Source organism: Solanum tuberosum, unplaced genomic scaffold, assembly GCF_000226075.1.
Source record: "Solanum tuberosum cultivar DM 1-3 516 R44 unplaced genomic scaffold, SolTub_3.0 scf00133, whole genome shotgun sequence".
Taxonomy (NCBI): Eukaryota; Viridiplantae; Streptophyta; class Magnoliopsida; order Solanales; family Solanaceae; genus Solanum; species Solanum tuberosum.
Window position 1 is genome coordinate 358,436 of NW_006239056.1, and position 25,932 is coordinate 384,367.

Genomic DNA, 25,932 nt, shown 5'->3' on the forward strand with positions numbered 1-25,932 from the left:
GGTCATACTGATATACGTAGTTTAGATGAGTTATTTGCACAATGGAGTGCATTCATTCAGGATCAACCTCATGATCAGGATCAGTTGATGAGTCATCAAGGTGTTAATATTAATAACAAGTAATCACATGAGTTATTTCCACAACAGAATGATATAGAGCAAACCGCTGCCTTGATGATTCAGGATCAACATCAATTGATGAGTCATCAAGGTGGTCATACTGATATACGTAGTTTAGATGAATTATTTGCACAATGGAGTGCATTCATTCAGGATCAACCTCATGATCAACATCAGTTGATGAGTCATCAAGGTGTTAATATTAATAAAAGTAATGCACATGAGTTATTTTCACAACAGAATGATATAGAGCCAACGGATGCCTTGATGATTCAGGATCAGCGTCATGATCAACACCAATTTATGAGTCATTGATACATATAGTGGAGATGATAAGTTCTTCTCAGAATGGAGTACAAAAGAGATGAACGAATTTTCTGATATTTGAGGGAGCTCGACAAGAATTTCATGTAGACCAAATGCAACATGATTTTTTGGGATTTCATATCCAAGATGAAACTAAGTATGGAAAGGCATATCCAACAAGATTTTTCTAGAACTTACCCTCAAGCATTCGAAATATTATCACTTTGTATTGATTAAATTCAAGTATTATTGTCACCTTAATTTGATTTGTTATCTTTTATTATTGATTTATAAAATAATTTAATTTCAATATCATAAGTATCATGTTTAAGACGAAAAATTTAAATAAAAATTCCGTCTATGCATATTTTTTATTAGTTACAAAGTTTAAAAATCATTCTTACTAATTAACCTTGTATTTGGTCAAATTAAGATCCATAAAATGAAACAAATATGGAAAATAATTTACAGTATTCTAGTCTTTCATTTATCTTTTTCAAATCTTGAAACAAAGTACAAAAGGATAGAGCCCCCGATGCGTGTATATAAGCACATAGATATATTACTTTTCCTTACAAACTCATACATTATATTCACATTTCGCACCAACTATTATTTTCCTTCCCCCACCCCCTTCATTAAAAACCCTTTTTCTTCTCTCATGTATTTTTGGTTTATAAATCCTAATTTGTAACATATGGAGGGTCATCTTCATCAACAACAATTTACAAGTAATCAACAACAACATAACATACCCGGTATATTTTCACAAGTCATGAATTATATGAGTGGTGGTATGCATACATCCTTAGCCCAACCTTTTGAAGGTGTGAATATTAATACAAATGTTGGAGATAAGTTGTTCGAACAATGGAGTATTGTACATCCAACTGATTCCTTGATGATTCAAGATCAACATCAGTTTAAGAGTCATCAAGATGTGAATATTGATACAGGTGGTGGAGATAAGTTGTTTGCACAATGGAGTATTGTAAATCCAAGCGATTTCTTGATGAATCATGACCAACATCAGCCTATGAATCATCAAGGTGTTAATATTGATACAGGTGGCGGTGTTAATACTGATAGAGGTGGCGGAGATAGGTTGTTTGCACAACAAAGTACTGTAGAGCCATGTGATTTCTCGATGACTCAAGATTGGCATCATAACCAACATGATCAGTTTATGAGTCATCAAGATGTTAATATTCATAAAAGTAGTGCACATGAGTTTTTTCCACAACAGAATGATGTAGATCCAACCGATGCCTTGATGATTCAGGATCAACATCAATTTATGAGTTATCAAGGTGGTCATACTGATATATGTAGTTTAGATAAGTTATTTGCACAATGGAGAGCATTCATTTAGGATCAACCTTCTGATCATCATCAGTTGATGAGTCATCAAGGTGTTAATATTAATACAAGTAATGAGTTATTTCCACAGCAGAATGATATAAAGTTAACAAATGCCTTGATGATTCAGGATCAACGTTATGATCAACATCAGCTTATGAGTCATCCAGGTGTTAATACTGACACAAATGGTGGAGATAGGTTGTTTCCACAACAAAGTGTTGTAGAGCCAAGTTATTTCTCGATGACTCAAGGTAGTGCACATGAGTTTTTTCCACAACAGAATGATATAGAGCCAACGAATGCCTTGATGATTCAGGATTAGCGTCATGATCAACATCAATTTATGAGTCATCAAGGTGTTAATATTGATACATATAGTGGAGATGATAATTTTTCTTCTCAGAATGGAGTATAGAAGATATAAAAGAATTCTTTGATATTTGAGGGAGCTCGACCAGAATTTCATATAGACCAAATGCGACATGATTTTATGGGAAGACATATCCAACAAGATGAAACTAACTATGAAAAGGCATATCCAACAAGATTTTTTTATTTACCCTCGAGCATTTACAATATTACCATTTTGTAATGATCAAATTCAAGTATTATTGTCACGTTAAGGGACCAATTTAGCACATAAGTTAAAAGTATCCTTGTATAATAAAGACAAACAGTGAATACAAAATTATTTCTGAATAATATCCAGATTTTACTTATCCTTCATTTTCTATCTTCGTAAAGAAGACTCCAAGGCATCAAAGTTGATAAAGTCCAATACTAAATGTTTTCACCCAGGACAAGGTTTTACACATAAGACTAGTTTCTTTCTTTATCTAGTAAATAAATATTGCGCTAAATGTAAAGCAGAATAACAAATTCCGTCTTTGTAGAATGAATTTATTTGGCTGATAAGTCAGGAATAATATTTCATGTCATCTTTGTACTTGTTATATTCCATTTGTGTTTGTAATGACTCAAAAGGGAAGTACTTAATGAAGGAGTTGTTATTTAATGTTTCACTGTTATTTTCTATGGATCTTTGAGAATTATATATAAAACCTTTTGTTTTTATAAGAAATGAAGGAAGACAACTTTTGCAAATATTTGGAAGTCAAGCCATTGTTTGTTTCAAAGCTAGTGGAAGCAGACAAAGTGGGAACTCTTTTTGTTCGTCTTATCAATTTAATGCCTACTGTGAAATATTGTAATAGTTCTACTTCTAGTCTCCACCCCCAACTTTAGGCCTCGCAGCCACTACTTTGTAATGAAGCATATTAGCTATTAATATAATATCCTTGTTTATCAGGAAAAAGAAAAACTTTTTTCTTCCCCCTTCATATAAAAACTTTTTTCTTCTCTCATAAATTATTTTTTGTTTATAAATTTATAGCCTAATCGAAACAAATGGAGGTTCATCAAAATCAAAATCAACTTACAAGTCATCAACAACAACACAATATATATATACCCGATATATTTCCACTGTAAAGTACATGGATGGTGGTATGTATACATCCTTATCCGTACGTTGTGAAGGAACCGAGAGGGGGGGGGGGGGGGACTTTATGAAGACAATTTATAAGTTTTCAAGGTTTGAATATTGATACAAATGGTGGAGATAAGTTTTGTTGGTTTTGTGTTAGCATTTTAATATTAATTTGCTTAGTTTTTGGGATTAAAATATTGTCGTTTGGTTAACTTTCTCATATGCTACAGAAGTAATGACAATTATTCTTGCTTAGTGCATTACTCCATTTTGGAGTTACTGCATATGTTACTAATTCTTTGTTGCATGTCAGTGATGTCACCAACGGTTGGCTTTGACCATTCAGCCAAGAGAAACTTTTGTAACTACTCATATATTATTTTCTTTCTTTATTCCTTCATTATACCTTGTAACCTATGTAACTCCTAAGGCCATTTATCTTCACTATTTACTACCCCATAATCTTCTTATTCATTGCTAGGAAGACTTTCTCAACTATAAATAGTGATGGTCTTCATTTGGTTTGGGACACACAAGAAAATATAGAGTGCATAAAGTTTGTTAAAAAAGAGAGTTCATATTAGTTGAAGGTAGGTGTTCTTTTTGTGAGCTTTAGACTCAATTCTTGTCCAGAGTTGTTGAGTTATACTTTGTGTTAAGGTTGTTATATCCTAGAGGGGACAAGTCAAGAAGGACTACTGCTAGACCGGTGAAAAACATTTGTTGCACTGAGCTTGAATCTCCTTAAAGAGAGCGAGATATTCACGCCTCAGCCTAAAAAAAAATTCATTTCTTCATTTCATTTTCAATTGTAATCTTATAATTCTGTTATTTTGTAATTTTTCACTAACAATTTTAAGGAGATTCATAATGGCTACAATTAAAAAATTTGCGGATGTCAAGATGGGAGACCTTAACAAGCCATTTCGGTTCAATGGTAACCATTTCAAAAGATGGAAGGGTAAAGTAATTTTCTACTTAAGTCTTCTCAATGTTTCTTATGTGTTAACTGAGAAGAATCTTAATAAAGTAGACATCACCTCTATGAATGATGATGAAATTATTTCTCATCCAGAGAAAGTGGAAAAGTACGATGGTAATTCCTATAAGTGTCGGTATTATATTCTTAATTGTCTATCTGATAATTTTTATGATTATTATGATATAACTTAATCTAGTACAAAGAAAATTTGGAAAGCATTGCAGAGTAAGTATGATACCGAAGAGGCTGGAGCGAAAAAATATGCGGCTAGTAGATTTTTTCGTTTTCAAATTGTGGACAACAAATCAGTGGTAGACCAAGCTCAAGACTTTATAATGATTGTTGGAGAGCTAAGGTCCGAGGAGGTCAAAATTGGAGATAACCTTATTGTTTGTGGCATAGTAGATAAACTTCCACCTTCTTGAAAGGAATTTCAAAAAACTATGCGCCACAAACAAAAGAAAACCTCTCTTGAGACGTTGATAATGAAAATATGTATAGAAGAAGAGGCAAGGGGCCAAGATGCACTTTTACAAACAGAAGAGAGCAACATCACAACGAAGGTAAATTTAATTACTTCGGATAATGCTACTCCCGAATCTCACAAAAATACTTCTTTGAAGCCTAAGAATAAAAAATTAAAGAAAAATAATGGTAGACCTCCCAAGAAAAATAATGGTGAAAATAACCAAGTACAAAATCAACAAGTTCAAGATAAGGGACCATGTTTTGTTTGTGGCAAGAGTGGGCATATTGCTCAATTTTGCAGATTCCAGAAATGTGGTCCTAACCCTCAAGCAAACGTTACCAAAGAACCTTTTGTGGCGGTGATTACGGACATAAACATGGTTGAGAGTGTTGATGGATGGTGGGCTGATTCTGGTGCAAACCATCATGTTTGTTATGACAAAGACTGGTTTTAAAAATATACTCATTCTGACAAAGCTTGGTGATTCTCACACAACTCAAGTGCTTGAAACAGGAGATGCCGAATTGTGTTTTACTTCTGGAAGGGTATTAACTTTGAAATATGTACTTTATACTCCTTCCATGAGAAAAAAAACTTAATGTCTAGTTTTCTTCTTAACAAAGTAGGCTTTAAACATATTATTGAATCTGATCAATATGTAATAGTGAAGAAGGATATTTTTTTGGGAAAGGGGTATGCTTGTGATGGGATGTTCAAACTGAATGTTGACATGAATAAAGCTTCTACTTCTGTTTATATGCTTTCTTCTACCAATTTTTGGCATGCTCGTTTGTGTCATATTAATGATCGTTATGTTGGAATCATGAGTTGTTTAGAATTAATCCCAATGGTTAAAAAGAATTTTGAAAAGTGTGAGGCTTGTAGTAAACCCAAAATCATTTTCATTGATGATTTTTCTAAGTTTACATATGTATACTTGATGAAAAATAAAAGTGATGCTTTTGAAAACTTTAAAGTTTATCTCCATGAGGTTGAAAATCAGTTTGGAAGAAAAATAAAAAGAATTAGAAATGATAGAGGCCGTGAATATGAGTCAAATGAGTTTAATTCTTTTGTTAGATCATTGGGAATAATTCGTGAAACAACTCCTCCTTATTCTCCTTCATCTAATGGTGTAGCGGAAAGAAAAAATGGAACTTTGGTTGAATTGACTAATGACATGCTTATTGAGTCACATGCACATTTAAATTTAGGGGTGAAGCTATTTTGACTGCTTGTTATGTGTTGAATCGTGTGCCTCATAAAAAGTCTAAATTGACACCTTTTGAATTGTGGAAAGGTCACAAGCCAAGTTTGAGATATCTAAGAGTTTAGGGTTATCTTGCCTTTGTGAGGCTAATGGATCCCAAGATTATAAAGTTGGGTAAGAAAGTTACTACTTGTGCTTTTCTTGGTTATGCTTCAAATAGTAAAGCCTATAGATTTTTTAATCTTGAAGATAATATTATAATAGAACCAGGTGATACTATTTTTCATGAAAATAAATTTCCTTTTGATTCTAAAAATAGTGGGGGTCAAAGGATTGAACAAAATATTTTGTCACTATCTAGTTCTCATACTTCTACTTTGAAAAATAAAGAAATTGATGATTTTGAGTTAAAAAGAAGTAAAAGAGCTAGAGTAGAAAAACATTTGGTCCTGATTTTTATGTGTTTAATGTTGGAGATGACCCTCTCACTTTGAAAGAAGCATTATCTTTGCATGATTCTATTTTTTGGAAAGAAGTTGTACATGATGAATTGCAATCACTAATTTCTAATAAATTAAACTTGGAAGTTAGTTGACTTACCACCGGGTTGTAAAACTATTGGTTGCAAATGGGTCTTACGTAAAAAGTTGAAACCAGATGGATCAATTGATAAATATAAGGTTAGGCTAGTCGCAAAAGGTTTTAAACAACTAAAAGTCCTAGAATTTTTTTGATACTTTTTCACCGGTAACAAGAATTACATCCATAAGATTTATTTTTATTTTTATTTTTTTAAAATTTGATACCATCCTGTTCTTTTTTTTGGTTTTTCACCTGGTGTCCGGAGCCCACATTGGAGCTCCGGCTAAATCTGGATCGCGCACTGCAGGGCCCATTCGGGAGCGCTCCCAACAGAAATCCATAAGATTTTTAATTGTTATGGCTGCAATTTTTTGTTTGCAAATTCATCAAATGGATGTAAGAACTGCTTTTGTAAATGGAGACCTAAATGAGGAAATTTATAAGGATCAACCCGAGTATTTTGTTGAAGCAGGCCAAGGAAGAAAAGTATGTAAACTTACTAAATCCTTATATGGCTTGAAACAGGCACCAAAGCAATTGCATGAAAAGTTTGATTCATGCATGATTAAAAATGGTTTTAAAACAAATGAGAGTGATAAGTGCATTTATCACAAGTCTTGGAATAATTCACATGTTATTATTTGTCTATATGTTGATGATTTGTTGATCTTTGGCTCTACATGAATGTCATTGGTGAAGCTAAGAATATTCTTAGAAGTCATTTTGATATGAAAGATCTTGGTGAGGCAAATTTTATCCTTGGAATAAAAATAACAAAAACATGTGATGGAATTTTCCTTGACCAATCATATTATGCTGAGTCAATTTTGAAAAAATATAACTTTCATGATTGCAAGCATGTTGTAACTCCTTTTGATTCAAGTGTTCACTTATTTCCTGTTGAAAGTGAAAATGATGTAATAAATCAAAAAGGAATATGCTAGCATAATTGGAAGTTTGAGATATGTGACTGATTGTACTAGGCCTAATATTGCATATGCAGTCGGAGTACTTGGCAGGTTTACTAGCAAGCCAGGTAATGAACATTGGCATGCTATAACTAGAGTTATGAGATATTTAATTGGAACAAAAAATTGTGGTTTGTTCTATAAAAAATATCCTGTTGTACTTGAAGGCTTTTCTGATGCAGATTGGAACACTTATCAGGTGATTCCTGCTCTACCACTGGTTATGTTTTTACTTTGGGTGGTGGTGCTATTTGTTGGAGTATCAAAAAAGCAAACTATAATTGCTAACTCTACCATGGAGGCTGAACTAATTGTTTTAGCTTCAGCTAGTGAGGAAGCGAATTGGTTAAGAGATTTATTGTTTCAAATTCCTTATTTTTAAAAACCAATTCCTCCTATTTTAACTCATTGTGATAGCACTGCTGCAATTGGTAGAGTTCAAAACCGTTATTCCAACGGTATATCCAGACCTATAAGGAGGAAAACAGTAATGTAAGATCGTATTTGACAAATGGTACCATTAATGTTGATTATGTCAAATCATGTGATAATCTTACAGATCCTCTTACTAAGGCCTTAACAAGAGAAAAGGTCTGGAGCACATCGAGGGGGATGGGATTGAAGCCTATAAATATTTGAGCCATATGTGAGGAAACCCAACCTGGGGACTAGAGATCCTATAACCAGGTTCAAAGGGAAAAACTAATCATATGATGACTTGTTGTGAAAAATGAACTATTTTTTATTCCCTCCCTATGATGTGAGTGCATTGTTTCCTGTAGTGATTTGTGAAGGTGAGTTGATAAAACTCTTAATGAATATATTAGCCCGTATGGGTAGAGTGTTAAAATTACAGGAGCACTCTCGACAGATTTCACATATGTGAGTGTGGAAGTAGGTCGCTTCCTATAAGAATTGGGCTTATTCTCAAAAGCACTCATGAAACCAAGATAGCACAAGGTCGTAGCGTGCTGGCTTTAAAGCTCATGCCAACACCTTGATTATTATGTGTGAGCAGTGATATTTCATTTCTCTTAAGCAGTCATAGTTCAAGTCTGAGACCACTACGACTCTGGAGTAAAAGTTATTGTTTCACTATGTGAAAGTTCAATAAAGAGCACACCTTCATTATGCATAGTAGTCTTCCTTCAGCTGATTTACTCTCTAATATAATATTAAAATGAGTGGGGATTGTTGGTTTTGTGTTAGCATTTTAATATTAATTTGCTTAGTTTTTGGGATTAAAATATTATCGTTTGATTGACTTTCTCATATGCTACAGAAGTAATGACAATTATTTCTTGCTTAGTGCATTACTCCGTACTGAATATGTTACTAATTCTTTGTTGCATGTCACCAACGGTTGGCTTGACCATTCAACCAAGAGAAACTTTTGTAACTTCTCATATATTATTTCTTTCTTTATTCCTTCATTATACCTTGTAACCTATGTAACTCTTAAGTCCATTTATCTTCACTATTTACTACCCCATTATCTTCCTATTCATTGCTAGAAAGACTTTCTCAACTATAAATAGTAGTGGTCTTCATTTGGTATGGGACACCCAAGAAAATATAGAGTGCATAAAGTTTGTTAAAAAAGAGTGTTCTTATTAGTTGAAGGGAGGTGTTCTTTTTGTGGAGCTTTGGACTCAACTCTTGTCCAGAGTTGTTGAGTTATACTTCATGTTAAGGCTGCTGTATCCTGGAGGGGACAAGTCAAGAAGGACTACTGATGGACCGGTGAAAAAGATTTGTTGCAGTGGGCATGAATCTCCTTAAAGAGAGAGAGATATCCGCGCCTCATCCTAAAGAGATTTTTATTTCTTCATTTCATTTTCAATTGTAATCTTGTAATTCTGTTGTTTTGTTATTTTTTACTAACAAGTTGTTTGGACAATGGAGTTTTGTACATCCAAGTGATTTCTTGATAATTTAGGATCAATATCAGTTTATGAGTCATCGAGATGGGAATATTGCTATAGGTGGTGGTGATTAATTAGTTATTTGCACAATGGAGTGTTGTACAACCAAGAAATTTCTTAATGATCCATGACCAACATCAGTTTATGACTCATCAAGGTGTTAATACTAATACAAGTGGTGGAGATAAATTGTTTCCACACCAGAGTGCTTTAGAGCCAAGTGATTTCTTGATGATTCAAGATTTTCTTGTCCTTCATTCCTTTAGGAAAGAATTAGTGATAAATTATTAGAAGGCTATGATAGGTTTGACCTATTTAGCGACGAAGTTTGTAATTAATTTCAATTTATTAGTGCTTAAGCTAGATAATAAGCTATATTAAGTTTTTTGTTCAAATATTCTCTTGTGTTTGTCACGCCCAGAAACCCCACCATAGACGCGACATGGCACTCAGAACTTTCATAGGCCCGAGAGTACCAACCAACCTGCTTAATCTAGATAATTCAATATAAATATCAATTTTAAATACCAATATTGAAAGTAAGGCCGATTCTAATCAACCTTCAAAAAAATTCAAAAGAGAAAAATCAATTCGACACTTAATTAGAAAATCAAATCCAACTAACCATAGGTCTACAAAACTTATACTAACAGAATAACAATATCTACGCCAGGACATGGCCCCCGACAGACCATGAAAATCAAAGGAAAGACTGATAAAAGAAAAGTCTGCTTTCCGGAAGATGGAAAGATCACCACAGTGTTGATTGTTATCCTCAATGATCTACTGCTGCCCGGAACCACAAACATGTGTCTCTGATCCTACATCATGAAGCAATGTAGCGTCCGAGGAAGGTAAGTACGACAAGTACTAGCATGCAACTCAGGGGAAAGGATAAACAGTATACATATAAATAGCATAAACATAAAGAAAAGACAAAATCATAAGTGTAGGCCTAAAACATTTTGACAAAGACCTTTCAAAAATCATTAATCTTGAGTAAGGTAGTGTTCACCGACATAATGTGACGTAGGGGCTATATGGGTCCGGCCTCTGAGGGCCCCAATCCATGTATATCGCATGAATTTGAGAAATATAGGAATTTGGCGAACCAAACTCTCCCAAATAAAAGACTGTAGAGGCTGCTCTGATTAACAACCTACAGTGGTCATCCATATTTCAAGACTGGGACCTCCAATACCAGCAAACGCAGTTTCGGGTGATGAGTCACAAAAAATTTAAAACTTCTCGGTGATACTATCAAACCCTTTTTAAGCCCCCGGTTAAAACATTTACAAGTTTTCATTTATTAAGAGTTACCTGATCGAATAAGGCATATTCCACTTGGTATCGTCATACCAAGACTTGCAAGTCATTCTAAACATGCCAATTTCATAGTTAGCCATTTAAAACTCGTAACCCGTCCTTTGAAAATCAAAGACTCATTTATGTTAAAGTCTGTTCAATGCCAACATCCAAGTCTTTCCAAGTTATAAAACAACATATAAAATGCAAAATCATTAGCATTTAACTGGGATGGAAAATTACCCTTTATTCATCATTTAAACCAAAGCTTTTGAAAGACTCATAGATTCCCAAATCCATTATTTATAGGGAAAACTCTTTTTAAAATCATATGAGGAAATTCACCCATTCAAAACCAACAATCCAAATTCTGAAATCATAGTTAAGTAATTTGAACACAATTAACAAGAGAGGAACATTTGTAATCAATTTTCATGAAATCATCTCTTCACCCTTACCTCAATTCGTAATTTAGAAAATACGAATAATAAAATATAATATGAATCGTGTATGCATAGCTTGAAGTAGGGAGTGTTCAAACAAACCTTTTGACGAAGAAATTAAAAAAAAGGGACGTTGTGAATTAACCTTAGATCTTGTTTCTTGAAGTGTTGGGGAAGAAGAGAAGAAGTGTTTATCGTAACTTATCAAATCTCCTAGAATATGACTTTTGGGGAAGTTAATAGTCATGGGTTAGGGTTATGGGATGAGGAAAGAACTAAAACACCGCTCCTAAAATGTGAAAGGAAGAGAAGACTAAAATAATTTCGGAGCACGTGTGCGCGCGGTCGCGCAGTTGGAGCCTACTTCGCGCGACCCTTACAGTAATATTGACTTGCCCGTGCAGCTGATGTCCAATTTGTGAGGCGAATCGCACAGAATCCGTAATGGTCAGTAAGATGGGCATTAACTTTAGCACATAACTTGAATTGACGAACGGTCTAAGAAGTTGAAACAAGGGCATTACGACCTTTCATTTTCTTGGTATTAGGCCACAAAATCTTAATACTCTAGGAATCCCTTATGACCTTAATTCACATTCAAAGATCTTCCCAAAGAAACAGATCATTTTAAATACCTATCAAATATTAGAAATCATCGAATTTGGAGTCTATATGCATTTAAAGAATGGATCCGGTCATAGTTTGGAAATTTGGGGCGTTACGGTGTTTATCTTGAAATGCCCTCCATCTAGAAATATAAATAAATATTCCATGCATGTTGAACTTATGTCTTCTTTTTCTTTGCAAGTTATAGGAAATTTCATTTTTTTTTATTTTTTGGCTCTCTTTTTCTCTTTCTTTATAATCGAAAATATAGGCGTGATTCAATATTCAGCAGATAATGAATCGCGAGCAAGATTAGGGAGGGAGGCGAGCGAGATTTGTGTGTATCTCAAATATATGCGGATCACACTAGATACATGTATTTGTATGTATCTGGAGTGATTCACATGTAGTTGGGGTGTCAACTGACACCCTTTCGTCGAAAAACTACACTGTGGAGCTAGAATAAAAAATATTTTTTTATATATATAGATTACATATTTACATTCCTTGACTTCTACGCGATTTTATTTCTTTATATTTTGACACTCCTTGATAAAAAATTTGGATCTGCCACTGTACGGATCGGAAAACATGAATGCATGGGGTACCCCATATATATCACACATTGTAAAGCAATCCAGACAAAAAAAATAAAAATAAAGAATGTATACAAAATATTTTTAGAATAGTGGAGAATAAAAGTGAACGAAGGATGTATAAATTAATCAAATAACTTCTATTAATTATATTTTTTAAAGAATAAGTAAAAAGCTAATACTAGAAATCAAAAAGAACAGAGGAATACGTAAAGTGTTCACAATTAATTGAAGTTATAGCAATTAATTTGAGATTTTTACCTCCTCACAAAGTAAATATTAACACTAAAGAATAATATGATTTTCTCATTTAAATAAAAATGATCAAATCAAGTTGTTTCCAACAAATTTTAAACATATGGAAAATAAATAAACCACAAAAATAAAATCCGAAGACATAACTTTATTACATAATTTATTCATCAAGATAGCGGGTACAATTCTGTTCCTCCCTTGATTCTCCTCTCATAAGATTTATCCATGATTTGAGGGCCGTTAGTGGCGTATTTCTCAAACTAGGATGATTTAGATTTGACCTTTATATGAATATTCCATCAATTTGCGGAATATTCGAGATCTTTTTTATCTTTAAAAATAGCCAAGAGTTTATGGGATATTTTGAGATGCCTTTTAAGGGAATTTAGTACCCTTTATATAGGCATAAACTAGGGTTTAAGGTTGAGTAGCCTCCAAGAATCATAATTTGAGTTGAACACAATTAGTAGAGTCCCAACTCGAATTGAACACATCTTGTAGATCAGTCCCACAAAATTTCAATGTCTACACTGTCATTCATCCTTTTCCTATCAAGACTTTGAACTCATATGTTACATGTGCCTAATTCATACATCACGGTGGTATGTTCTCTTTTTTTTCATTAAAACATAATGGGAGAAGAAAGAAAAACCCAGACGAAATCGATTATATGTCAATGATGCAACTCTATCAAAAATAAATAATGGAGGATTCATAAAGGGAGATAGAAAAGAACACATTTTATCAAAGTTTTTCTTCACAAACGATCTCCAAAAGAATGGGGACGTCAATGAGCAACATATTTGTTCGATCCTAATTAATATGGTTGAGTTGTTCACCATATCTCCACCAACTGCAATTTTTGAGAAGATGATGCAATCGATCTACTGAGATACGATGATTCAAGTTTTTGGATTGATGTTCTTATTAGGGTGAGTTAATGCACGTTGTACCCTTTTTTTCCTTACATGATTCTAGTCCCACTGGGATTTTTCTTGTATAGTTATTAATGAGACAACCAATAATTGTGTGCTATTCAATATGTTTACTATTTTTCTTTCACTAGAATTTTTTACATTGCGTGTTATTGCACTAGTTATTGTGTTTAACTTGTTTAAGTATAGTTTTCCACTAATTGTTGTATTTATGAAACTGTATCACTCGTTTTGATATTTATAAAATTATTTTTGATAATTTGTGTAGGTATTTTTCATTTACGAAGTTGTCATACTTTAAAAGTTGATATCTTGCACAGGTTTCTTTCATTTATGAAGTTGTCATACTATCCAAAATGCACGAACAAGTGGTGTAAGCAATATTATTAGTATAATTATAAATATAAATAATATGGTAGCTGATACTACCAATCATCAGCTTGACGCAATATGAACAAATGTGGATCTTAATTAGTATAATTATTAATAATTACTAGCAATGTTTTTACTTCTTTTATATTTCTATCAGACACTAATATAAAATTTTGATTAAATTGAATTCACGTTGCGTGAGATCCATTTATAAGAAGCATTCATTATATATTTTTTTGCTTATTTTAATAGATATTGTAATTAATTCCACAAACTGGTAAAGAAATATAATAATAAAAAACTTCCTCTTTGAGATATTGGACCAGAGAAGACTAGTCCCTTGAATGAAAGAGGAAAAAGTGTTACCTTTTATACTCAATTTGTAAATTCTTAATTCAATATCATATGTATTATGTTTAAGATGAAAAATTTAAACAATAATTTGGTATGTACATTATGCATATTCTTAATCAGTCTACAAAATTTTAATATTATTATTACTAATTAAGTTTGTATTCGTTCAAACTTAAATCCATAAAATGAACCAAATATAGAAATTAATATACAAAATATGCTAGGAGGGGTGTTTTCGTCCTTTCATCATTCCATACCCTAACCCACGTCTATTAACTTTTTCCGAAAATCCTAAGTCAATATTTCATAAGTTACGACAAATTTCATCTTCAAGCACTTCATAGAAGGGTTTCTCAAGTTTAAGTTCTAAAAGATCCAAGTCCAAAACTTTTCTCCAAGAATTTCTCAAATTTAGCAAGGTTTTCCATTCCACGTATGTGGGATTTCATTGATTGGTATCTTTTCATCCATTAAATTCCAAAGAAAATTTCATTCTTCAGTTAATCAAATTCTACAGAATCTAGGGTTCATATGAAAAGCAAGAACTACATCTTATTCCAATTTTTCTTCATGAATACATGTTTTAACCTAAAATTTAATATTTTATATGGTTATTTCGTAAGCCCTCAGAATAGGTAAAATATCAGGTCTTTGAAATTGTGTTGCTTATATTACATGCTTTATTCAGGATGATAGGATTTGTTATGATCAGTTGTACCTTCAATCTTTTAGTTCCATATATATATATAATGTATATAATGCTTTCAGATAGAGCATTTATTATTTCAGTCTCAGATTTCAGTATTATTGAGTTGTCGAGTATTATCAATATTATCAGTATTATGTAGTTTACCAGTATAATTCAGTTGGGAGTATTCCTTAGCACCGAGCAGATATCGAGATGAAGGCTCACTCGTCAATTAGTACGGAGACCTTTAGTAGTGATCTCTAAGTCTCATAACTACATGTCAACATAGGTTTAAAGGGTCACCCGTCAGATGAGAATTGGCACCTTAGTCCCTTTTGGACATCAGCTTAGTGGATCCACGTTAGACAGTGTTCATACTCTGGCAAAGTACAGAGCACCCTTCCAGCTGGGATACACGTTGGACTCCGTTTAGCTCACATGGAGTACATGGGTTAATAGTATCTCCCACAGTTCAGTCTCAAATATCTGATGACCTTATATTTTAGTTTACTCAGTACAGTGTTGATTAGTTACATGCTTATTACTTGGTCATTGCATAGGCTCATTTTCGTTTTATATTAAGTTTAGCATCTTAGATTTATCATGTTTAGGTTGTTAGATTATTGTGTCTATCTCACATATTCAGTACATTCAAAGTACTGACCGCATACTCTTTTGTGCTATATTGTTTTATAATATAGGTTCAGACGCTCGGTATCCAGCTCGCGGTTAGTACGATTTCTGTATTATCTCAGCAATTGAGCTTGGTGAGTCCTCATCTTTCGAGGACAAGAGCTATTGTTATTTCTTTATGTTAATCTTCCAGTTTCTGATAGTTACAGTTAATTGGGGGCTTGTCCCAACAACTTATCTTAGTAGAGGATTTCAGACAGTAGTTTCATCTTCATATAGTTGTTCAAATGAACTCTATTTTGACTATTCAATTGTTTTGAATTTATTTTAATTTTAGATTCCGCATCAGTTATCTTTAGTTATTATTTGTTTGAATCTTAGTGTCATGTCATACTATAGATTAGCTTTGAATCACTTGTGTCTCTAAGCATCGTATTACGACTAGGGGATAGTCTTGGATCATGTGAAGGAGCTTACGATGGAAAAGAGATGGAGAGAAAGAGAACAACAATGGAAGATGAAGCAAGAAGAAAGAGATCAGAAAAGTGATGAGCTTATTTATGCACTTCTCAACAAGTTTAGAAGAAAGGAAGACACAAGTGACTTCACTATTAAAGCATACCAAAGAACAACCTATATAGCTAACTGGTAAAATTCATCGTTAATTCTATTTAGTGATGGATTAACTAGTGACAGACTATCAAAAAGTTCTATTAGTTTTGAGTTATTTAGTAACAACATTTTTAGCTAATTTTAATTTATTATAGTGCTTAAGCTAGATGATAAGCTATATATATATATATATATATATACACACACTATTTGTTACTCAAACATTTTCTCGAGAGGTTTGTTTTCAAATTCCCTTCATCTAAAAAAAGAAACTAAAATTTATGCATGTTAAAATTATGTATTCTTTTCCTTTGCAAGTTATATGAAATTTTCATCTTCTGATCTTTGGGTGCTCTTTTTTTCTCTCATAGTAAGAAAATATTGTGAGCATGATTCGAAGTGTGGTGGATAATGAATCTATTATTTTTTCTTTTCAAATGAAGATTTTGGTTTCATATGTAATATGCACCTAATTCATATATCATGTGGGTAAGTAGATGATAATATATATATATATATATATATACACACACTATTTGTTACTCAAACATTTTCTCGAGAGGTTTGTTTTCAAATTCCCTTCATCTAAAAAAAGAAACTAAAATTTATGCATGTTAAAATTATGTATTCTTTTCCTTTGCAAGTTATATGAAATTTTCATCTTCTGATCTTTGGGTGCTCTTTTTTTCTCTCATAGTAAGAAAATATTGTGAGCATGATTCGAAGTGTGGTGGATAATGAATCTATTATTTTTTCTTTTCAAATGAAGATTTTGGTTTCATATGTAATATGCACCTAATTCATATATCATGTGGGTAAGTTGCACTTTTATCATTCGAACAAAAGTTTTCATTCATATTGACTACTCCCTACGCAACGTATCGAATATTTTTCAAGAAATGCAACATACATAGGGATGACTTTGTTTCTCCTCAAAGGCTATGAATATTTAATAGCCCTGCAAAATAGATCATGTAATGACCCTCAAGGTCGTTTTGTGATTTTTGCCTCTTTTTTCTCCTTGTTTGACCATCCTAATAGATTATGTTAGTTGTTTATGATTTGAAGGAACGAGTGGCATGACTACGGTGATTAGGTGCATTTCGAAGAGATTTTTAGTTTTTGAGGTTTGAAATTTGAAAGATTTGACCAAAGTCAACATTTGGGATTAGAGAGATCGGCTTGGAGTTTCAACGATTTCACTAGGTCTAGATGATGATTTATTTGGTTTGATGATTTGCAAGGTCCCTGAGGCATTTGAGAGTGATTTGGACCTTTGGGTGGAATTCTAATTTCACAACTTTATGTATACGTGTATCCAAAACCAATTTCATCTAGTATCCGATATCATATTCATCTAATGTATCCAATATGAAACATCTAGTATATCCGTGAATAGAATACATGCATATAGGAATATACATTGATACATTCAACCGTATATCCATGCATAGATACACGCATATATAAATATACATTGATACATTCAACAGTGTATTCGTGCATAGATACATGTATTTTGATACTTGATATATATGTATCAAAAATACATGTATCTAGTATGAAAATATGCACTAATACATTCATCAATTGTCTTTAAGTTATCGCAACCGTACAGAAAGCAAGGAGCGAGAGAGAGAGCAAGAGAATGAGGGGAAACAGAAAGAGAGGACGGGGGGAGGGGGGGTGAGTGGGAAAGCAGAAAGAGGAAAGAGATTATGTAATTAGTTTAAAGTGTAATGAAATTTAGTAGATATGATAGGGATGTTTGTCTAATTGAGTAGTTTTTCATAAAAATATTACTTTTAAAGAATCCTAGTGTAGTTGTTTTTCTTTAAAATCACTTTAACTAACAAATAAATAGATAATAATCTTTGTTTCTCCTCAATCACATTTTATCAATTAATAACTTCATGTACATTTTTAACTTATAATATAGGTCATATATAAGGTCATAGTAACCTCATCATTAATTTTCATTTAAATAACGATAAGAAAATCCCTAATAAAATAGGAAACATTTTTTATTTCTAAATCTTTTCTAAATTAAATAGGATAAACATTTGTTAATAAAAAAAATTATTATAAGAAAAATAATGTCTTAAAATAACTATATATATTCCGAATAGAGACATTTTCGGACCAAACTCTACCAACAGCAAAGGCATTTGTAAACCAAGCTATTAACCAATGGCATTTTTATTCAATTTCATACAGTTTAAAGGTATTTTTAACCCTTCAACGACAACAAGCCTCTGCCAACAAATATCTGATGGTTTCTTGGATTTATAGCTACAACACTATCACTGGCTATGAAGTGAACTTTACATTAGCATTTCTAGTAAGATGAGAATTGAAGACCCCATCTTTTCCAACCACAACACAGGCAAAAAACATGAGAAGAATGGAAGTTTACTGCTAGCTAAGCTTATTTTCATATCATATGGTAAACGTTAAATTCCCCGACAGACATGGGTTCTATAGACAATCAATCACCTAATTCTGGTTGGATTTACTTCCCAGTAGAAACTCTATTATGTTTATCGTCTATCGAGATCTGGCAATCACTTCACAGATGAGCCACCTACAATATGTGTTGAAACTTGGATTGGTCCTGGTTTACGAAAATGTTGAAGGCTTGAGATTTACTTTGTAACAACGATGGAGATTCGCCATCCTGGACAAGCAGATTAAAGATTGCAATTGAGATAACTGCTTCTGCAGTTGTCTATCTCTACTCTGCAGTTGCTACACCAAATGAACAAAGTACTTGTGTTGCTAAACTTTATGATTTCTCACTGTCCACATCACAAGTACAAGATAGTATGTGGGATGGACATATGGGGACATCAATCCTGAATATTGGTATTCAGGTACAGTTACTCAAAAGGCAGATGTTTTATCTGGGAAAAGATGTATTATGCTTTACAAGTTCCTGGATACTTTTCCATCAAGCCAGCTAGTATTCTATGCAGCTTGAACTCTAGAATACACCAAGTGGTGGATAACATGTATCCCTGTAACTTCACCAATAGCTCCCTTTTACTATCTTAATATTTTAATATAAGTTTGATCTTTTAGACCAAAAGAAAAAAATGTATTGCCTGAATGTTGAGAGCTTTTCTTCACAGTTACTTTTCTTTATGAGCACTTGCAGTCTAAAGTTGTCACTTACTCAGCAAATTATCACAATCCATTCACTCTCGAACATAGCTGCTCAATATAGGTAGATGTAAAGCTACGTATTCTGAAAATTACATCACTGTCTCACTTAACCTAGAGGGGTTCTGAGGAACATGCAAAAATCAACTTATACCATTTGGATACCTCCTCTAAGATACTTTCAGATAGTGAACAATTTCCTAAAAAACCAAGTTTAGAAGTAATTATATTTCCAGTTAGATGACTACATCAGAAATTCCATGACCAACATATATGATCTCTCTCTGCATTGTTACAGATCAGAAGGTATGTAAGCTACATTTCGTCGACCAAAATGCAATTGCATGAGACCTCTATAGCTATGGCCATGCTATGCCATCAGCTCAATGTAGAGTCCTACCATCTCACAGCTTACAAGACTGCAGGTCAGAATCAACTTAACAAGTTACTCATCCAAAAAGAAACTTGGATACCTTATGGTGATGAGATAGTGTTCTCCTCTCTGCAAAGCAATTGATATGAACCAGTATTGATTTCACCCTCTCCACTGCCCAGAATGCAAATAATACTAGGGATCCTTCCTGTGGCAAGGAAATAAGGAAAGAAAAGGCTTTCACACTTGGAGCCCGTTTGGATTGGCTTAAAAAAAGTAGTTTTTAAGTCAAAAATAAAAAGTCAAACTTAAATGACTTTTAAGTTAAAAAATAAAAAGTAGGGGAAGACCTACTTTTGGTTTTTAACTTATTTTAAGTAATTTTTAACCTTGTCAAACACTTCCTAACTTATTTCAAGTCATTTTTTTGACTTATTTTAAGTTAATGTTATATTTGTCAAAAACTGACTTAAAGTAGGTTTGACCAACTTTTAAGTCAATCCAAACACCCTCTTAGTCAAGTGGAAGAACATCATCAGAAGTAAGAAGCAAGGTGGATTAGGTATCAAGAATCTCAAAAACCAAAGCAAAGCTCTTAAGGTGAAGTGGCTATGGAAGTACCATCGAGAGGACCAAGCACTCTGGTATAGGGTGATCAACAACAAGTATGGGGACCTGAATAAATGGGTAACCAAAGAGGTAAATACCCATGGGGTTAGCCTTAGGAAATCCATCAGAATTTTTTGGCCTTCCCTCAGTAATCAGTCAACTGTCAAGGTACAAAATGGAAGAAAAACCAATTTTTGGTTTGATAAATGGATGGGTGTTGTGAGCCTCAAAGATCGTTTCCCTGACATCTTTACATTGGCTCAACACCAACAAAAGACTGTTGCTGAAATATTGTCACAACAAGTTGGGATATGATCCTTAGAAGAAATTTGAATGACTGGGAAATTCCCAGAATACTTGAACTGTTTAAGGTTCTGGAGAATTTTCAAGGTACACAAACAGGTGAGGATTGTTTATGGTGGCAGGGGCAAGTTACAAGGTGAAGGAAGGATACAAACAGATAAGTCTTGGTGGCATTCAGGACTTCAAATAGCCTTGGAAGCAAATCTAGAGGATCAAAATGCCACACAAAGTGGCATGCTTAATGTGGCTAAGAGAGGAATCTCTCTATGCAATAGATGTTCCTTATGTGGTAAGGCTACTGAGACAGCAAGACATCTCTTCTTACATTGCAACTTTACTGAGCAGTTGTGGCAGATTGTCCTTAATCACAGAGGCATCTCCTGGAGTATGCCTAGCAAGATTGATGAGACTCTATTCAGTTGGGAGTGGAGGATCAAAGTGCCACACAAAGTGGCATGCTTTACATGGCTACTAGCCAATGAAGCAGTTTTGACATTGGATAATGTGGCTAAGAGAGGAATCTCTTTCTGCAACAGATGTTCGTTATGTGGTAAGGCTACTAAGACGTCTCTTCTTAGATTGCAATTTTCATGAGCGGTTGTGGCAAATTTTCCTTAATCTTAGAGGCATCTCCTGGAGTATGCCTCGCAAGATTGGAGTATGCCTCGCAAGATTGATGAGACTCTATTCTGTCAGGAGGTTGCTGGAGTTGGGGCTACAAACAAAGAAAGATGGAGGATGATCCTTGCTTGTATTTGGTGGGCTATATGGAGGGAGAGAAATGATAGATGTTTTGAGAATAGGAACAAGTAACAACAACATGCAGGAAGTCAAGCTTAAGGATTGATGAGACTCTATTCAGTTGGGAGATGGCTGGAGCTGGAGTTGGGGCTACAAACAAAGAAAGATGGAGGATGATCCTTGCTTGTATTTGGTGGGCTATATGGAGGGAGAGAAATGATAGATGTTTTGAGAATAGGAACAAGTAACAACAACATGCAGGAAGTCAAGCTTAAGTGTATTTTGTTGTTCTGTTTTTGGTGTACAAATGTCTACTCCAATGAAACTGAGTCAATCATAGATGTTTTAGGGTCCATTTAGATTTGGTTCAGCTTTGGGGTAGATTATACTTTCTTTCTGCTTATTTGTAAATATGGTTTTTCGGTACTACCCAAGTACTATCTTAAATACAAATGTTACCAGTTTCAAAAAAAAAAAATATACATCTGCATTATACTCATACCGTAACACCTTATTCAGCTATGATGAAAGGTCCCATTTTTCTCTGTTCAGCAATTTATCTTGAACACAAAGCAAAACAGCTAGAATTGCAAGGGGCAGAAACGGAGAGGAACGAATATAATGCGCATGACCAACCTAACTAGTTTGGCATTGAGGCAAAAAGCATTGTTGTTTTACTAAAGGATACAAGTGCTTCACCAACAAGTCAGTACAACCAAAGTGTTATTCATGTCATGGACAAATTGAATTGGCAGCAAGACATAATTAGGACTTGGAGGGGGGAGGGAAGAAAGAGAATGTACGATATTCCACCTCTTAAGTACCATCTTAAATACAAATGTTACCAATTTCAAAAAAAAAATATACATCTGCATTATACTCATACCGTAACACCTTATTCAGCTATGATGAACATCCCATTTTTCTCTGTTCAGCAATTTATCTTGAACACAAAGCAAATCAGCTAGAATTGCAAGGGGCAGAAACGGAGAGGAACGAATATAATGCGCATGACCAACCTAGCTAGTTTGGCATTGAGGCAAAAAGCATTGTTGTTTTTACTAAATGATACATGTGCTTCACCAACAAGTCAGAACAACCAAAGTGTTATTCATGTCATGGACAAATTGAATTGGCAGCAAGACATAATTAGGTCTTGGAGGGAAGAAAGAGAATGTACGATCTTCCACCTCTTATATCCCTAAAAAATTAATGCAAAGAAATGATTATCACTTTACTCACGATGTGTGATAGGAAATTATCAGAGATCAAAAGCTACAGTAACCCAAAAATGCTACATCTAGTCTTCTTTCTTCCCATCAGAAAATAAATGAGAGGAAGGGAAAGGTTGGAGAAACTAATATTTGTTCCTGCTGGAAGTTTATAGAGATACTACTACACTATAGAACACAATATATGCATACAAAGTCTATAATGCAAACAGTATAGAACACTTCCTTGGGAAGAAAGCTCTAAGACACATCCAAAGTTGTAACCTACAGCCATGGGACAAACAGCTTGGAAGCTATATCTACGTAATTTGATTTTCTATGCACGATCAAAGATGTTATTCAATAGGTTCCTCCAACTAAAGTAAACTCACTTTTGGTTTACTCAATAGCAATATAGCATCATGACACTCCTTTATGTCAAGGAAACCGAGATGTAAAGACAAATAAATAATAGTTGGAATCAAAATGCAATTGGAAGGAGAATTCGCAAAACAAAAAACTAGAATGGTCAACAGTTCAAATTGTGATGCCTCAGACAAATTCATTTTTCATGCCTATGGCAGTTTGCATATGGGTTTAAAGAGCTTGTAAAGCTTCTAGACTCATTTAGTCCCAAACATCTTTTGCTTTCTCATAGATCCAATCTCGCTTTATCATGCATCCATCCATTTTGGGATTTGCAACTGTTTCACCTGATTGGTGCCTCTCTATTGTACATAACATATGTAATTGATGAATATACAAAAAAAATATTATAAGTAGCATATTTCCATTGTGTCAATAATCATAACTCACCAAAATAATTGTTTGCTGAGCTGATGTTGCGCCAACAGAGAACCACTAGGTAAATATAGGAAAAATGCACATCTCTATACCCCTGTTGAAAGTCTTAGTTACGAAACTATCATTCTGATCCATTCAACTCAAGAAGTTTGGCAGCAAACATTATTTTAAAATGAAAAAAAAAATCCTTTCTTCAGAACTCTAATGGCTGTTCAGCATACAAAATGCAGGTGTTACAGTTTTAAGCCTGCTATTATCTCAGACCATAACATGAAAAAGAAACAGAAGATACAGATCCCTACAGCTAAAGGCAGAGATAGGGTACCTACTATGCTGTAGCCGTTATTTCATTTGTTCCTACTTCTTCCTGTTCTAACTCCTTAACAGCTCTTACGAGACCCTTTGTGATTGCATTTAGATGCACCCCATTCTCCTTCATCTCCTCAAGCAGCTTCTCTGCTGTTGTCCAATCTAAAGCCTTAAGGCAGAGAGATTGAATAAATTTGTTATATTCATCCGCATTAGGCTGAACTCCATACTCCTTCATCTCTCCCAATAGTTCCAGAGCCTTGTCATACTGTTCGAGCTTGCAATAGCCCCGAATAATTGTGTGATAAGTGACAGGACTTAGATTGGAGTGCTTCTTTTTGGCTTCATTCAAAATCTTGCAGGCCTCCTCCATCTCACCTCCCTTTGTATAACCACTCATAATTACACTATAAGTGTACACATCAGGTTTCAAACCTCTACCCTCCATCACCTTCAATAGTTTCCTAGCTTCTCCCATTTCTCCCTTCTTGGAGAGTGCATTAATAACTGTATTGAAGACTGCATTGCCAGGCGGTGGACCTGCATCTATCATTTTTAAGAGCAAGTTTTTGGCCTCTTCAATGTCTTCACTGCAATAGGAACGCAGCTGCTTTTCCCCTGTTACATCATTTGCCCTACACAACCCATTGATGACATGTGAGAATGACTTAATGGCATGCTTCCGCTCTTCTTTGGGGAACTCATCCAACATCTCCATTGCAAGGTTAACGCCTTCATCTTTGCGACAAAGAGAGCTGATCAATAACTTAATAGAAGATACAGGCAGATTAATATTTTTCTCCTTTGCCGACAAATAAACCAGATGTGCATCTCTAGACTTATTTCCTTTACACAGAAAAGAAACAATCTTTCCAACTTTCTCAGCACCAGGCAACATATCAGCATTAAGCATCTTCTCACAAACAGTAGAAGCCCAATCATAAATCGAACGCCTAGAAAGTGCTTCAATGGTGAAATAGTATGTATCAGCATTTGGTGCACATCCTAAATCCCCAAACTTATTAAAGATCTCAAATGCAGCCTTTCCCTTACCTAATCTTGACAATAAAGCAATCAATTCATTAAGAATCTCACCACTCAATATCCCCTTGTTCTTTTCTCCAATCTCCTTCACCATATCCCATAAAGCATAGACATTCCTACCTCGAATGCAGATTGCAGTAACCAACAATTCAACCGCCCTACTCGTCACTACAAACTCAGGTTTCTTCAAGACCCACTTGAAAAACGAAATCAAATTCTCCCCAGGAACATAGGGCGTCTCGAGCACTCTAACAACCAACTCCTCATTCAAAGACAACCCAATTTCCTCAAGACTAGACTCGACAGATCCATCAATATTACCACTACTCTGCAATAGAGACAACACACTCTCCAATTTCTCCAAATCTAAATCCTCAGCTTCTTCCTCATCTTCCACTACAACCTCATTATCTCCTAAATCAGACCCATTTTCAACTGCAAGGGTATCCTCAATTCCATCAAAAACAGAGGACCCTTCAACAACTCCTCCAAAAACAGAGTCTTTATCATTTTCAAAGGGTTCAGAACCTAGAGATTCAGATTGTTCAGATGGGTTTGATGAAAAAAGTCTTGTTGTTTCACGTAAACAAGATGTGGAAGAAACCCAATGAGAATAATAACGAAATGAAGATGCAAATGAACTCACTGGAGCTAAAGTTTGATCTCTGGATACTTGAGGAAGAAAAGTAACAAAGGCACGGTTTTGGAGGCCATGAAAGTTTTTCCTTGCTACAACTCTACTCAGAACCGCTTGTCTCCACATTCTCTCTCTCTCTCTCTCTGTTTCTCTCTTGAGGTTTCTCTCTGTAAAACCCTATACTATTGTGCTTGAGGTTTTCCTGATCTGGGCATAGCCCGAAGTGTAAACAGTATAGAAGCCAGACCCAAACCCAAAGTCTCAGCCCAGTCCAATTGCCCCACTTTTTTCAAGTTTTTATAGGCTACTCTTTAATTTTTGTCCTTCAAATATTCGTTCTTTAATTTATTTTATTTATTTTTAAAAACATTATGAGTTAAAATGTTTTTCATTCTGACATAGTTTCACTTAGGCATAAATTATGTAGTAATTGATTTGTAGAGCAATACTTTTTAGAAAATTTTGTTTTGAAACATTATTTTTGTCACTAATTTGTTACACTTAACTTATGATTTGGAGTATAACTT

The 25,932-nt window shown here is 34.1% G+C and overlaps 1 protein-coding gene across 4 annotated transcripts; it reads right to left on the reverse strand.

Moving 5' to 3' along the window:
• Window positions 1–18,618: 18,618 nt before the first annotated feature.
• On the reverse strand, window positions 18,619–25,661 carry LOC102605645 (pentatricopeptide repeat-containing protein At3g02650, mitochondrial). Of its 4 annotated transcripts, XR_001473908.1 has the most exons (3): window positions 23,741–25,661; window positions 19,848–19,955; window positions 18,619–18,889 (listed from the first exon to the last, which is right to left on the reverse strand). XR_001473908.1 is itself a non-coding variant. In XM_015310347.1 (2 exons), coding segments are annotated over exons 1-2 (1,788 nt in total). In that variant the 5' UTR covers window positions 25,532–25,661; the 3' UTR covers window positions 19,399–19,954. The 4 variants fall into 4 exon arrangements, 3 of the variants coding, with proteins under 3 accessions (XP_015165833.1, XP_015165832.1, XP_015165834.1); XM_015310347.1 differs by lacking the exon at window positions 18,619–18,889 and having other exon boundaries at window positions 19,399–19,955; window positions 23,745–25,661; XM_015310346.1 differs by lacking the exons at window positions 18,619–18,889; window positions 19,848–19,955 and adding an exon at window positions 23,423–23,509.
• Window positions 25,662–25,932: the final 271 nt, after the last annotated feature.